At 45.9% G+C, this 13150-nt stretch overlaps 1 protein-coding gene across 4 annotated transcripts in view; it reads right to left on the bottom strand.

Moving 5' to 3' along the window:
- Window positions 1-285: 285 nt before the first annotated feature.
- USP31 (ubiquitin specific peptidase 31) overlaps window positions 286-13150 on the bottom strand; it is an 80885-nt gene continuing 68020 nt past the window's right edge. The window contains exons 14-17 of one of the 4 annotated variants that reach the window (XR_008683708.2): window positions 12592-12750; window positions 10656-10808; window positions 3883-8525; window positions 286-3722 (exon numbers count right to left, since the gene is read on the bottom strand). Coding sequence is in view for 1 of the 4 variants with exons in the window: in XM_055409665.2 (XP_055265640.2) it covers window positions 6958-8525; window positions 10656-10808; window positions 12592-12750 (1880 nt within the window). In the remaining 3 variants the exon portion in view is untranslated. Of the gene's footprint in view, window positions 8526-10655; window positions 10809-12591; window positions 12751-13150 lie in introns of all 4 variants that reach the window. The other 3 variants (XR_008683709.2, XR_008683710.2, XM_055409665.2) reach the window with 3 other exon arrangements.

The raw sequence follows: 13150 nt of genomic DNA, 5'->3' as shown, positions 1-13150 counted from the left end.
GTTGCCTCCCATCATGAAATCTTGGTAGAAGAGAGAAATAATACAAAAGTTTGAAAGCCCACTGGAACTGAATTAAAATGGGGAGTTTTTGTCTACTTCCATGGCTCAGGAAAAACTGCCTCTTGAAGAAAATGGCTGCATTTATTCTTGGTTATGAAAATTAAACAAGCATGGATGGATGTGATTTCTTTTTTTGCTTTAAAATGTTACTTACAAAATGTATGTATCCTTCTGTAACTTGTTTTCACTTAATACTACAATTTTAAAGCATTTTGTATACATCAGTGTAGTAGAAGCACCTGTTTAATTTCCAAAGTTAGTTAACACCAAAATGATGGAGGTTGGCAAGGGTAGAAAGAGGAATATGGCTTGAAGAGGGCATCATGTAATAAATTTATTATATTTTATTACATTTTTCCACTTTTCTCTTAAATTCCAACTGTATACTATATAATCAACTGCTGTTCCAGAAATAAAACATTTTAAACATAAAAATATAAATTTTGCTTCTTAAAAGTGCATACACTTTGAATAATAAAACATACAAATAAATAACAGAAGTCAGTGACACATCTCATGCACTTGTTCTAAAATAATTTAAAATGTATGATACACTTTGTTTCCAGCCTCAAGGAAAGACATCCTGCCTTCCATATTACTGTACAACTAAGAAAATTATACACCAGTCACTATGAATGGTGCATGACCACCACCAAAGCATTTTGTTATACAGTGATATGACATGCAGCTTTTAAGACAACTATAGAAATTCCACTGTAGAAACTTAAGAGTTCAATCAAGAAACTACTTTTGTAATGGGGCTTGAATTCAATTTTAACCAGTGGTGAGAGGCACAGCTGGTGAGCAAAACCAAAGGGAACATAAATGCATATTCGAAAGGCCTACAAAGAGAACTTCAGCTCCAGAAACACGGTAACGCCTCCCCATTTGGTATAATGACACCTCGCCATTTAGAATAGCACCTAGGGGATTTCATATTGCATTTTCACCATTACAACAGGTATCATTGCTCAGGGCAGCCTTTCTAAAGGAGCATTTCCAACTTGGGTTTTTACTTCTAACTTATTCCTTGAAGTGTTGAAAAACGCCGGTAAATTGTGTTTTTCTGTAGGCAGCATCATGCTTAACAGGAAGAAACCACCTGAGAAGCACAGCAGCTTATTTTGAATATATTCGTAGTGCATTCAGCTCACCACAGATTAAAACTAAATTTCATTCGCCTCCATAGGGAACACGTACTGCCAAATTTTTGGATGAATATTCATTTTTTTAGTTACATGAAAAAAATACTGAGGGTTACCCACACCCCCCAAAAAAAATCCAAATAAAATGCTTCACATTCATTTTTAAACTAAAAAAAAAAAAAATTCCTGAAACTACATTCTGGATAGTAAGAGAGTGAGCTAAATATTCCTAAATAGGAAATTGGGCAGCAGCCTAGGGTTTGCTACTGTAACTATTACAAGGTGACCATGGTCTATCAGAATCAGGGACAGGTTTTTCAAAGCCACTGGAGGTTTTACTTTAGCATTTTCTAACTCAGAGTGACCGCCCTGCTACCTGCCAAGGTCTGGTCCTGCTGTGGCCTCCGGCAGAGGCTGTGGGAAGGCGGCGAGCCCCACAGGACACCAACTGCTCCAGCGAACTAAAGACCCCTGGCTCCCACCAGACGGGCAAGGGTTGAGGCACACAATGCTCCGAGTTCCTCACATCAGAAAGGCACCCCCCCTTATTTCAAACAGGAGGTTGATCAGTAACACTTTTTTTTCCCTTGTCTCTCCAAAGCAACAGAGGACTCTGAGTCATTTGTGAGTACTTGACACGGCAGTGATTCTCGCCATAGTTCTCAGCAAAGGGAAGGTGTATCACAGTGCTTCTCAATTCTGCAAGTTAGAAACACTTCAGAGCTTTAAATATATTGATGGTAGTTCCTGGGACCTGCCGCTACACTAATTAGATCAAAAGCTGAGGAGTGGGACTGAGGCATTTTTAAAAGTTCCCCAGACGATTCTAGTGAGCGCTGGGTATCCAAACCTCAGACAAGATCTTCACAAGAGGCTTGATGGAATCCGGGAGAGTACGTGAGATCTGAAAAAAGCCCCCCAAGTCTGGATCTCCCTTCTCCCTCAACTGGGAAACACCAGTCTTAGACTGTGAGCAGCTCGAGAACCTAACCCACTGTGGATGCTACTGTACACCTCACAGCTCAGTCTCATTGTGACCAGTGGTGGGGAAGTGCTAAAGCTTTCCAGAACAGCTCTAAGTCTCTATAAAAGTGTCTGAAAATTGTTAGCACTGTTAGCAGTCACAGTCTTCCCTTGTGACCACGATAGAACCCTAGAAGATATAAAAAATTAAGATCTATAGAAAATGGCAGGTTATTTTTAGAACAAAATACTTTAGGAAAGTCTTCTGGCTAAATACAGTATAGAAACCACTGTGTGTTCAACACACCCATTTTCACTCCTATTTGCAAAATACTTATTTTACACACAATCTTGCCAATGATTAAAAAAAAAAAAAGGCAAAGAGAAACACATGCAGAGCAAAACAAAAAATCACATTCATGCTTTTCAATACTGATTATAGAATTACAAATTCAAAAATAGAGCTCCATAATCTAAGAGATGTCTTTTTTTTTCCAAACTTACATTGAGTGTAAGTAGTCTGTATTTTTTCTTAGTTGCTTGCATAGGTAGTAAGAGCATGCTTTCTGGGTTAGATGGAGGCCATGCAAAATTACTTGGGGAAAAAAATGATTGGTCATGCTCAAAATGCAGATGCAAAAACACTTTGAAAGTTGATCAAAAGGCAGTATGCACTGATTGTTCATTTAAATAAAAGCATGGGATTTCCCCCCCCCCAAAATATGGAGTTAGCAATAACATTACCCTTTAAGAAATTGAAGACAGACAGCCTGCACAGTAACAGCTATTTTTTGTGTTTATGTTTATGATATAGGCACTGGTTTGTCAGTAACTTTTGCTCTTCTCAATTCCAAGTAATACAAAGTTCAGTGCGCCTCATAGAATACGTGTTTTATTGAAACTGTGCTTGTGATTTGCATACTATCTCAAAAATCCAACCCGGAAACACTAATAACCTTTGCATCCAATAATTATTATAACCTACACAGGGAAACAGTATCTCCAGCTGCTCAGCAATTTGTGAGAACGAAATTTAACGTCGGATGTCAATCTACTTTTAAAAACATGTTTATTTGAAATAAATGAGCTTTGTTCACAGCTCTTCTGTTCCTTTTTTCGTAAAGGCTGTCACTTCTGTTTCCTTTACATTCTGTCCTGTTTTCTTCATGATAGGTTATTTTAGAGGGATGACCATTTTTCTCCCCACCCACCCACAGAAATCCCCACATCCACCTCACACAAATGCAGATGACCAGATTCTAATGAATAGTGACTTCAGATCGGATTTCCAACCTCTTAGTAGAGACAGCACAGTCTGAAACAGAGGATGTGACAGTAAAATGTCTCCAAAGATGAAGAAGGGCACTTTTGGTTTCCAGAACAGAACAGACTTGTTCAAGAGGCCCACAAGCCTTGGCCGATCACCAGGCTCCACTTGATCTTTCTGCTTGGGAGGACTGTCGCCCCGTCTAGGACGTCACTGGCACCCCGGGTTCATCAGCTGTGCTCCCAGGGCTCCTCAGCTACAGCGAACTCCCGAAGCTCTCAACTTGCCTTTACAAGCAAAGCAGACCCTCAATGAATGTTTGCAGAATGAATGATGAAAGAAGGATTACAGAAGAGGTCAGGGTAGCCTCACAGACAATAACAGCATTTTGCTATACCACAAACACTCCCACACCCACTTCTATTGGTCCAGTGGAGCATTACTTACTTTCAGTTAGGCTGCTTTTAGGATGAGAAAATGCACAAAAAAGGTGGGAGATGGTCTTGAGGTGCCACGAGCTTAAAGTTTCTTTGTGCTTCCACATTACATTAGGGGTTACAAAGGCAAGGTGCCGGGCTGTTGGAAGGAATGATGAAGACTCAGTGCACTCGATGTTCACGGGAAAAGAAATCAAGAATAAAGGTTTTAAAAAGCAAACAAACATTACAGATGCAACGCTACTGTTGGTGATTATTTTGTGCCTATCAGGAAATATGACTGCTCTAATCAGGCCCACCTGGTTGTCAACTAGGAACCCAGGTCTACCATCTGCAACAGATGGTTTTTAACCCCAAAACACATATAAGCTCATTGTGCCAAACATCACTGAGAAGAGAGCAAACAGAACAACAAGTCCCTAACTCCACCAAAGAACTGAACTGAAACAAGTGTAATTTTTCTATAAGATACTTCACACCACAAAGAACATCTCCAAACTTTTGGGCAAAATATCCTTTTTCTGTGGCTTAAAGGTTGCAACCTAATAACTAACGATGAAATTTTCATTGCTTACCAAGATGCCTAGACACTGCCATATTTCCTGATTTTTTTACCATTAAAATCTGAAACAGGAACTAAACTCCATAGACATACAGTTTATAGATATGCAAAGTTTATTTCTAGATCCCATGGAACTTTAATAGATTTCATAGATTTGGATTTTTTTTTTATTATAAAGACACTAAACACAACAGAAAATCCATTCTTGGAGAACTCCGGAATAAAAATATTTACCACTGGGAAAATTAAATCACTTTCTATTGATGCTTAACTGTTTATATCCCACCCCCCAAAAAAGTGTTATTAAAACACTGAGTAGTCCAACTATGATTCTAAGACTGTTTCAGAGCTTCAAATAAAAGATTTCAAATGAGATTTACCTATTAAAGAAAGATGAGAGGTTCAAATTAGACAAACACTCAATTCCAGATATTGACAACCCCACATGTGGTGCAATCTTTTTAGGAAATCAAAGTGATACAAGAAAACTCACGGTGGCAAAATACTGATGGAGCTGTCAATGTGCTGCTCAGAGCAACAAGATCAAGATGGAAGGCAGTCACAGCCCAGCAGGGGACAGTGAGGCTGCTCTGGGGAGCCAGATGGGCACGGTGAGACAGGACTCCCGGCAGAGTGGTGAAGTCAGGATCAAAAACAAAAGGTTCAGAGTAAGTGGATTTCACGGAGCACTAGCACAGCTCTCACAAGGCCAGAGGTGTTGTCTTAAATGTCACAGGGGTCTAAATTCCAGCTGACCCTCAACACACATGGCCTCCAGACTTGCAAGTTAACCTGCTAGTGCTCAAATTAGCAGCAAAATAAAGTAACCTATTAGAAGCATTTCCCTAGAGGTATTCCAGAAAAGAAAGGGGAAAAAAAGAAAAACAGGGCAGTGCAGATTTCATAGCTATGAATGTAATGTACGTTCTAGTTACTTCACACACAGCAATACTGAAAAGGGAGATGACATAAATGGATCTGTGTACAAGGTGTTCAGGAAGAACCTGAAGAGTCTATGACTTAAAAAAGTTAATATGTAAAAGCATATAAACTTAGCATGCTATATTTCACAGCAAAGTGACAAATGCTATTCAAAGAGAATCAGAACCATGACTCTCTCCAACGTTTTTAAAAAAATGGAAGAAAAAAAAAAAAAAGCTAAAAATCCCAGAACACCTCCTAAAAGCTTGAAATAATCTACATACACATCTTGCTTATCTGTGAATTTCTTGAGGTTCCCTTTTTCTCTACACAAGAAACGCAATTTTCGCTGACAATGCCAGATGAAACAGCTCCATCGAGTTTCTGGGTAAGGGATTAAAATCTTCAGCACAAAGAAGAAATAAATGCATTCCTGAAAACCGATCACAACAAAGCCTGACGGGCAGGACCACAGTGTACACATGACGCTGTCAAACATCGCTCGAAAACACCATCACTGGCTGCTGGCATCAGGCAACTTCCTTCCTCTCCAAGTCACAAGACGAGGAAACACGGGTGCGTGTACTTGGGGCGGCATGGAGCTTTCCATTTCTAACACAGAAAAAAAAGGAACACCAGAGAAGGAAATGGCACAGATTTATGCATCCAGTCTAGAATTTCTTTTTTTCCAGGAATTTTCTCTAGTCCATTTCAAAACCCCAGTGACCTTAGTGAGCAAATTTACAAGGGAAAAAAAAAAATTAACTACTAGTGACTGGCTTTCTGGCTATCCGACTTGCCATCTCTTAGAACACATCCCATGGGTCAAGACAGCTTATGGCAACGCACGTCTTTGCAGACAGGAAGGCGGTGAAAGACTTCATTTCTACCTCTAAAAACGTCTCTCTGTGGCAGTAGGAGAAACGACAGCAACCCACAGGCCACCTTCTTCTTTGATCCTTTCACGGATGTGCAACCGTCCTACACTAGCTGAGTATATACCTGAGAAACATTAGTGTTAAAATATTGCCCTTGACACAGACTGGTAAGATGGGGCCAAAGTGCAGAGTTTTTCCCTCGGTTTATTTCACTGTTAGTGTCACAGTTTATAAGAGTTCCTGGTGCCACGTGACAATCCACAGTTGATGACAAATTCCGCTCAGATGAAACCCAAGTCAAGTAATTCATCCTTCTACAGAGCACACTAGTGATAGCTTAACTGGTTTCACAGGTTTCAAATCCCTAGTGTCCAGTGAAAGTCGTTAAGAGTTCTCTACAAAGAAATATGTACAGTTGCTAAAGGGACCGTCCAGGGTATCATCTATAATTATTTCAGTTAGCTTGGTGTCAATGCTTTGCCTATGGCTGTTATTTGGTTCAATGGCAGAATAAGGCGACGCTTTTAACAATTTGCAATTGAATTCTCCACATACAAACATATGCGCGCACACACCACACACACACACACACACACACACACACACGGCAGGCACGTGACCCCCCAAAAATTACAAAACAGAAGCATAAAGGGCTTTGGTGGGAGGGAAGGGGTTCTAAATAAATTAACATCTTTACAGATAAAACACTTGGACTGCAGAAGTATCACTGAGGTTTCTGAGAAGGCCGTGCAGAGGTTTGCATGCTAGAAGGTAACTTTTTGGAGGATTTCTCAGCAGACTGCCTGCACCCAGGAGACGAGGGCGTTGCAGAATCAAGCTGGGAAGTCTTGGACTTGCGAGCGGACAGCAGGGAATGTTTAGCAGAAGCGGGGTCCTTGGAGCCAAGTGGCTCTTTCCCAACCGCACTGGCATTTGGCTGCTGGGAGCATGGCGCCTGGGAGCCTTTCTCTGCCTTGTCATCCACCGCGCTCTTACAGACCGACTTGACGGAGCCCCCGCCCGACTTCTTGGACAGCAAGGCGGTCTTGCCCAGATCTGTCGACCGTCGGGTCTCCTTCTGTCTCAAGGCCGACTTGAAGAAGGACAGCCCCTTGTCCTCGGACTTGCTGTCCCTCTTCAGACCGGCCTTCATGCTCATGCTGGGGGAGCGCAGGCTGGCCATGGAGGAGCTCCGCACATGCTTGCCATCCACCCGGCTGTCCCCGGCCCTGGCCTGGCTCACGCGTGGGGAGTTGGGTTTGGAGCTGGAGGCGACGCTGGCCCTGTCGGAAACCAGGCTGTGTCTGGAACCCTCTCGGCTTAAGCTCCTGTCTGAAGTCCTGCTCTTCCCAGGAGGGAAGGGGCCCCTCGGGGTGGGGCCTGTGGCTTTCTTGACAGACGTGGAGGAAGCAGTGTAAGCGAGGGAAGAAGCCGACCTCTGCTTCTGGAGCGAAGGTGACGACACGGACTCGTGGGACTTGGGGGAGGACTCCTTTTTTGGGGCAGGAGCAGGGGAGGAATGTCGTCCGCTGGCCCTGGAGGAAGAATCAGCTTTGCTTCGGGAGCGGGAGGGCTTTACGGACACTTTCACAGGAACGGGAGAAGAAGGGGACGTACTGGAAAGCGAGGACTCCTGGCTGGCCAAGGCTGGTCTCCCCTTCCGCAAGCCTCTATCTGGCTCAGAAGCGCCTCTGGCGCTGGGGGATCTCTTGGTTGTGCTCTCTGGTTTCTTTGCAAGGGAGCCTGGGAGGCTTGGGGATTTCACCTCTTTGACTGGAGAGCTGTCTACAGAATCGCTCTGATCCACATACGCAATCTGGTTATTGTTATCAAATGGATCAGAGACGGGGGGCAAGTGCTCCCCGTGTGCTGAGCTGCTGCTCTGCATGTCCGCCACGCTGCGGTTCAACTTGCGGGTGTCCGACTCGTCTCTGAACACGCCTTCCATGACGGCCAGAGGGGCCCGACCCACAGCCTTGTGCTCCCGCCGACTGTGACTGTCGCTTGAGTCCTGGTGGCTGCTGGACAGGTTCCTCAAGCTACCGAAGCAAGAGATGGAGACCTTGTCATCCACGGCCTCCCCGATCTTCTCCAGGGTGGACGCAGAGGTGTGGATCGGAGAGTCCCCTGAGAAGCGGGAAGGGGAACTGGAGCGCATTTGCAGCTTGGCAGACAGGGACCAGGAAGGCCGGATGCAGTTCTCATTGACGGCCAAGGGGCTGGTGACAGACGGTCTGGATGACAAGCTCTGGCGCTGGACACTTCTCACGAATGGACGAGTTGAGAAGCCTCCTGAATGCAGCAAAGAGATTACCGTTAAGCCAAGCCAACAAGATGTGCTAGTAACATCTACAGATCAAAGGAAGGTCAGCCTCAGGGCCTTCCTCAGGGGATGACGGGAGCGTGACCTTCAGAGTCAGTGTGTCTGGGGTCAGTGAGTCGTCACGTGATTTTAACTTTTCTGAGCCTTTACCTATAAAATAGGGGCATTCTAACTTGGGGATCAGCAAAGCACCTTCTTGCTGAACATCAGGGCTCAGCATACTTTTCCTCTAACGGCCAAGACAGTAAATATTTTAGGCTTTGTGGGGCAGCTGTTCAACTCTGCCACCCCAGTGCAAAAGCAGCCACAGGCAACAAACAAACAGACAGGCGTGGCTGTGTTCCAACAAAACTTTTTTTTGTTAACAAATAAAGACAGGGGCCATATTTGGCCTGTGGGCCATCATTTCCTGACCCTTGTAACTCACAGAGCTACTAGGAGAATTAAATAAAATCTTCAAAGTCCTGTGCCCAGCAAGGTACCTGAGATTGCACACTGCTCAACAAACGTGAGCTGCTTCATTTACGGCTTCTTCATCTTACTAAGGACACTGGGGCCCACAGCAGCGAGGTCCATGCCGATGACCACACAGGTAATTAGAGGCAGAGCCAACACCAGAACCACAACCCCTTCCCCCAACTCAATATCACAGGCAGGCAGGTCTGTGATCACTGACTATGAAAGCCATCAGTGGAAAGAACTACAGACAATACGCTTCTACCCTGAGTGCCTTAAAACCTTGAAGAAAAATATTCATAATTAGAGCAGTATGTGACTTTGAACTTCCAAAGAAAATACTCTAAATGAACTTCTCCACACACTTGCTACTGGAGCTGTGGTGATTAATGCAACTCCGCCTGGATGAGACCCTGAGAGACAGGCCCTGGCCCACGGGCACCACCCAGCACGACCGTATGATGATGACCCTAAAGAGGATACCGATTCCCCCAACCCTGCCATTTAAAACAGACTGGGGGCAAACCATATCTAGGCTCGCTGTTGAAACAACAGTGAACTTGAAGTTTAAAGGCTGTGCTGAAAACCACCTGCAAATAATAAACAAGCCAGGGGGCACTGTCAGTTTTTCATAAAATGTCAGGAGTGCCAGTCAGGAGCTTGGTAGTTATAGCCCAAGACTCTTACGCTACAAATGAAGACGCAACAGTCAGAAGGGGCAGAGCTGGAGGTGGGACGGAGCTCTCCACGTCGGGCCTTCCTCCAGACTCCTGTTTTGTTCCTGCAGTTTGTGTTCAGGTTTACCCATCACCACTAGCAAGCAGCAGCTTACTAGAAGCGATGGCAATGCAGGCCACAGACTGACAGACCTGCTGGGGGTGTGTCACCAAGCTCATAGTATTCCAGAGAGGCTAAGCTCACTCTCTCCCCTTCCCGATGCTCAGGACTCCAGCTGCCTGATCGCCTCCCCCAGCTTGGGACCCTAGGTGGAGCAGAGGGCTGTGTTGCCACTAGTCCAGCAGGAGCTGAAGACAAAAACACCAGAGCTCAATTTTTATCAGCTTTTCCAAGCTTGTATACTGTGACTGTTTTCAAAATTCCCCCAAACGGCTTTATGCAAAGGCAATGGCTTTTGTTCTAGCTGCTTCTGTACTCCCCAAGCACGCACCACAAGTCCCTCCAGGGAGACAGTGTGGTGGGAAGGTGAGAATCCGAACAAGTCAGGAGCCCCCACACCAGGCCCCGCATAGCAGCTCATCCCCAGGCAGCCTCCTGCAAAGCCCTTGGCAAATCACAAGCTCACTGAGTCCCCTCACAGCTACTCTGAAGAGTTTAAAAAGCACTTTGATTAAACTGTACCCGTTACTGTACAGAGTTAAAGCTCTAGCCTCCACATTTAGACTTTAAAAGTGAAAAAAGACAAAGAGGAAGGAAAAAGTCCTGGATCCCAGAGGAAGAGCAAAAGGCCCAGTGATATAAAAGGTGACGTACGATGGTGACAACAGCCACGAAGTCCCCTCACTACAACCCCCTTGTATGTTCCCCTATCTCCCTTCTGGGACTTGGCTCCTCAACATGAGGGAGCCTGTGCGCGCGTCCACGAGTCGCTGTTTTGGAAATCTATCACCGAAACCCAGACCCACCGTCGTCTTCACTCCTCTCCCCGGTCATCTCCACGGACTCGGATAGCGAGGCCAGGGAGGTGCGTCTGGAGGAAGCCGCAGAGGTCACGCTGGCTTGCTTGCTCCCTGGGAGTCGGCTCACCCAGTGTTCGCACAAGGAGGAACTCGTGGAGCCTGCAGGAAAGGAAGCGGGCACCGAGGTCAGGCCAGAAGCCTGGGGACCTCACTGCCGGGCCAGCGCTAACTCCTAGACCCCACACCATGCCCATTCGAATGCCCCCTGTGAGGATGAAAAGGAGGGCAGACTCCCACACACGCCTGCAGTCATAAACTCCAAGTACAGGGACGGACACTTCATAAAACAAAGTCTTAAGTGCTGGCAACAGAATGGAACAGACACAACTGTTCATACCTTCCGTCTACCCTACAAATGCTTACTGAGCACAACACCCCAGGCACGGTTCTAAGCACTTGCAGTAATACTCCAGAAAGAGAGATGAAAGCCAGCAGCAGCATACTGTTACTTCCTTGGCCTGTTTGGTGAAATTTTTAAATCATTTAAACCACAGTATTAACATACAACAAGCAAGCACACACACACAAGGCCAGACGCCATTCTATCTTGTCTGTTCCAGGAAGGCCCTTAAATACGAGTTAGAACAACAGAAACCACTCCCGAGATGGAGAACGTGCAGCAGCATGAATATCTCGAGAAGACCTCAAGGGGGTGCCAGGTCCAAGCACATCTCAGACTCTGGAAAGCACTGAGGGAGGGCACTGGAGCCCTGGAGTCCCATCTTCTGTGAACTCAGAGAGCAGCTACAGACTTAGTGCTGTACTGCGTGGGGCGTGATGCACCAGGGGTCCCTCTGCTTCAGCGATGCTTCCTTTGAGCAGCTTCCAGCTTATCCCCCACAAGCTTCGAGGGGCGCAGGGATGAATAACTGATCACACACTGCCACGTCCCAGAACTCTGTCCTATTCTCTCAACTCCAACTTGGCATTAAGACGACTCCTCCCCGTTTGGACTCTTGTGTGGCTGCATCAACATCACGTGTGGATACTGGTTCTTGTGTTTGTTAAACACAACAGAGTAGATCTCATCAAACTAAACCTAAGCCCTCTAAGATTATTACAGCCTTCAATCTTTCCTCTAACAGAATAGGCCAATCTTCCTGGAAAAAAAGAATAATTTCTAACAGTGCTCTACCCTTCACAAAAGGCTTTAACGCAAGTTTACCTGATCTGCTGGACACAACGAGGGAGGTAGTATCATTACACCCATGTTGCTGCTGCTGCTGCTAAGTCACGTCAGTCGTGTCCAACTCTGTGCAACCTCATAGATGGCAGCCCAGCAGGCTCCTCCATCCCTGAGATTCTCCAGGCAAGAACACTGCCATTTCCTTCTCCAATGCATGCATGCATGCTAAGTCGCTTCAGTCATGTCTGACTCTGTGCGACCCCATGGACAGCAGCCCACCAGGCTCCTCTGTCCACGGAATTCTCTAGGCAAGAATACTGCAGTGGGTTGCCATTTCCTTCTCCGTACACCCATGTTACAGATGACAAACACGTGGCTTAGATGGGACATGCTTCAAGATAACCCGACCAAGGGTGACAAAGTCAAGTCTGGTTCTATTTCCAAATCGCTCGGTCTCTAGCCTGAGAGCACCCGGCGGTGCCCCTCAGCTCCCTCGCTCAGACTCCACAAGCAAATACACAAGCGTGCTCTGAGCCAGCTCCACTCTACTTCCACAAGAACTCCTGGTTCACAGTTGCTCGCATGTTCCAGCCCCGTTTCCTTGACTGCAACCATTCTGCCTTCCAGATTAAATGCCAATGTGAGAATTAACCTGATCCAACCAGCAGAATCAGGGGACCTTCTGGAGAAGTCCTGGATCATCAAGTACCACCTTCTGTTCTCAGAAAAACCGCCCCCAGAGTGGAATGGCCTTACCAGCCACCGAGCTGTTGGCCGACCACGACGGTATCGCCGTCCGCCTCTGGTAGAAGAGGATGTACGCCGTCTGCGTGCACACCTCATCTTCAGACAGCTGCTGCACGTCACTGTCGTCGAAGCAGTACCAGAGACCATCCACGGAGTTCTTGCAGAATGCTGCCAAAGAGAGCCCACCAGCCATTAGCAGCGGGGTGGCCACCCTGGCCGCTCCGCTCCACCCACAGACACCGTTTCCTTGCCTCACATGAAAAATTCAAGAACTTTTTAAGGTCGCAGGTAGTAATGCAGCGAAAGGGTTAAAAAAAAAAAAAGCCAAATTCCAAATCATATACAGGCAAGATGTTTCAAGAAATTCCAACCTATTCCAAACGGATGAATTTCTACTTAATCTTAGAAAATGAGTATTTAGTTAAACCAGTGGCTTTCAGCCAGAGATGATTTTGCCCCAGGGGATATCTGGTAATGAACAGAGACATATTTGACTGTCACAACTTGGGGAGCGGCAGGGCAGGTAGGATACTAGTGATGACTGGGGGTAGAGACGAGGGCTGCTGCT

Source organism: Moschus berezovskii, chromosome 27 (assembly GCF_049115385.1).
Source record: "Moschus berezovskii isolate FMDL1 chromosome 27, NW_MosBer_1.0, whole genome shotgun sequence".
In the NCBI taxonomy this organism is placed as follows: Eukaryota; Metazoa; Chordata; class Mammalia; order Artiodactyla; family Moschidae; genus Moschus; species Moschus berezovskii.
This window is presented reverse-complemented; position numbering and strand designations above follow the sequence as displayed.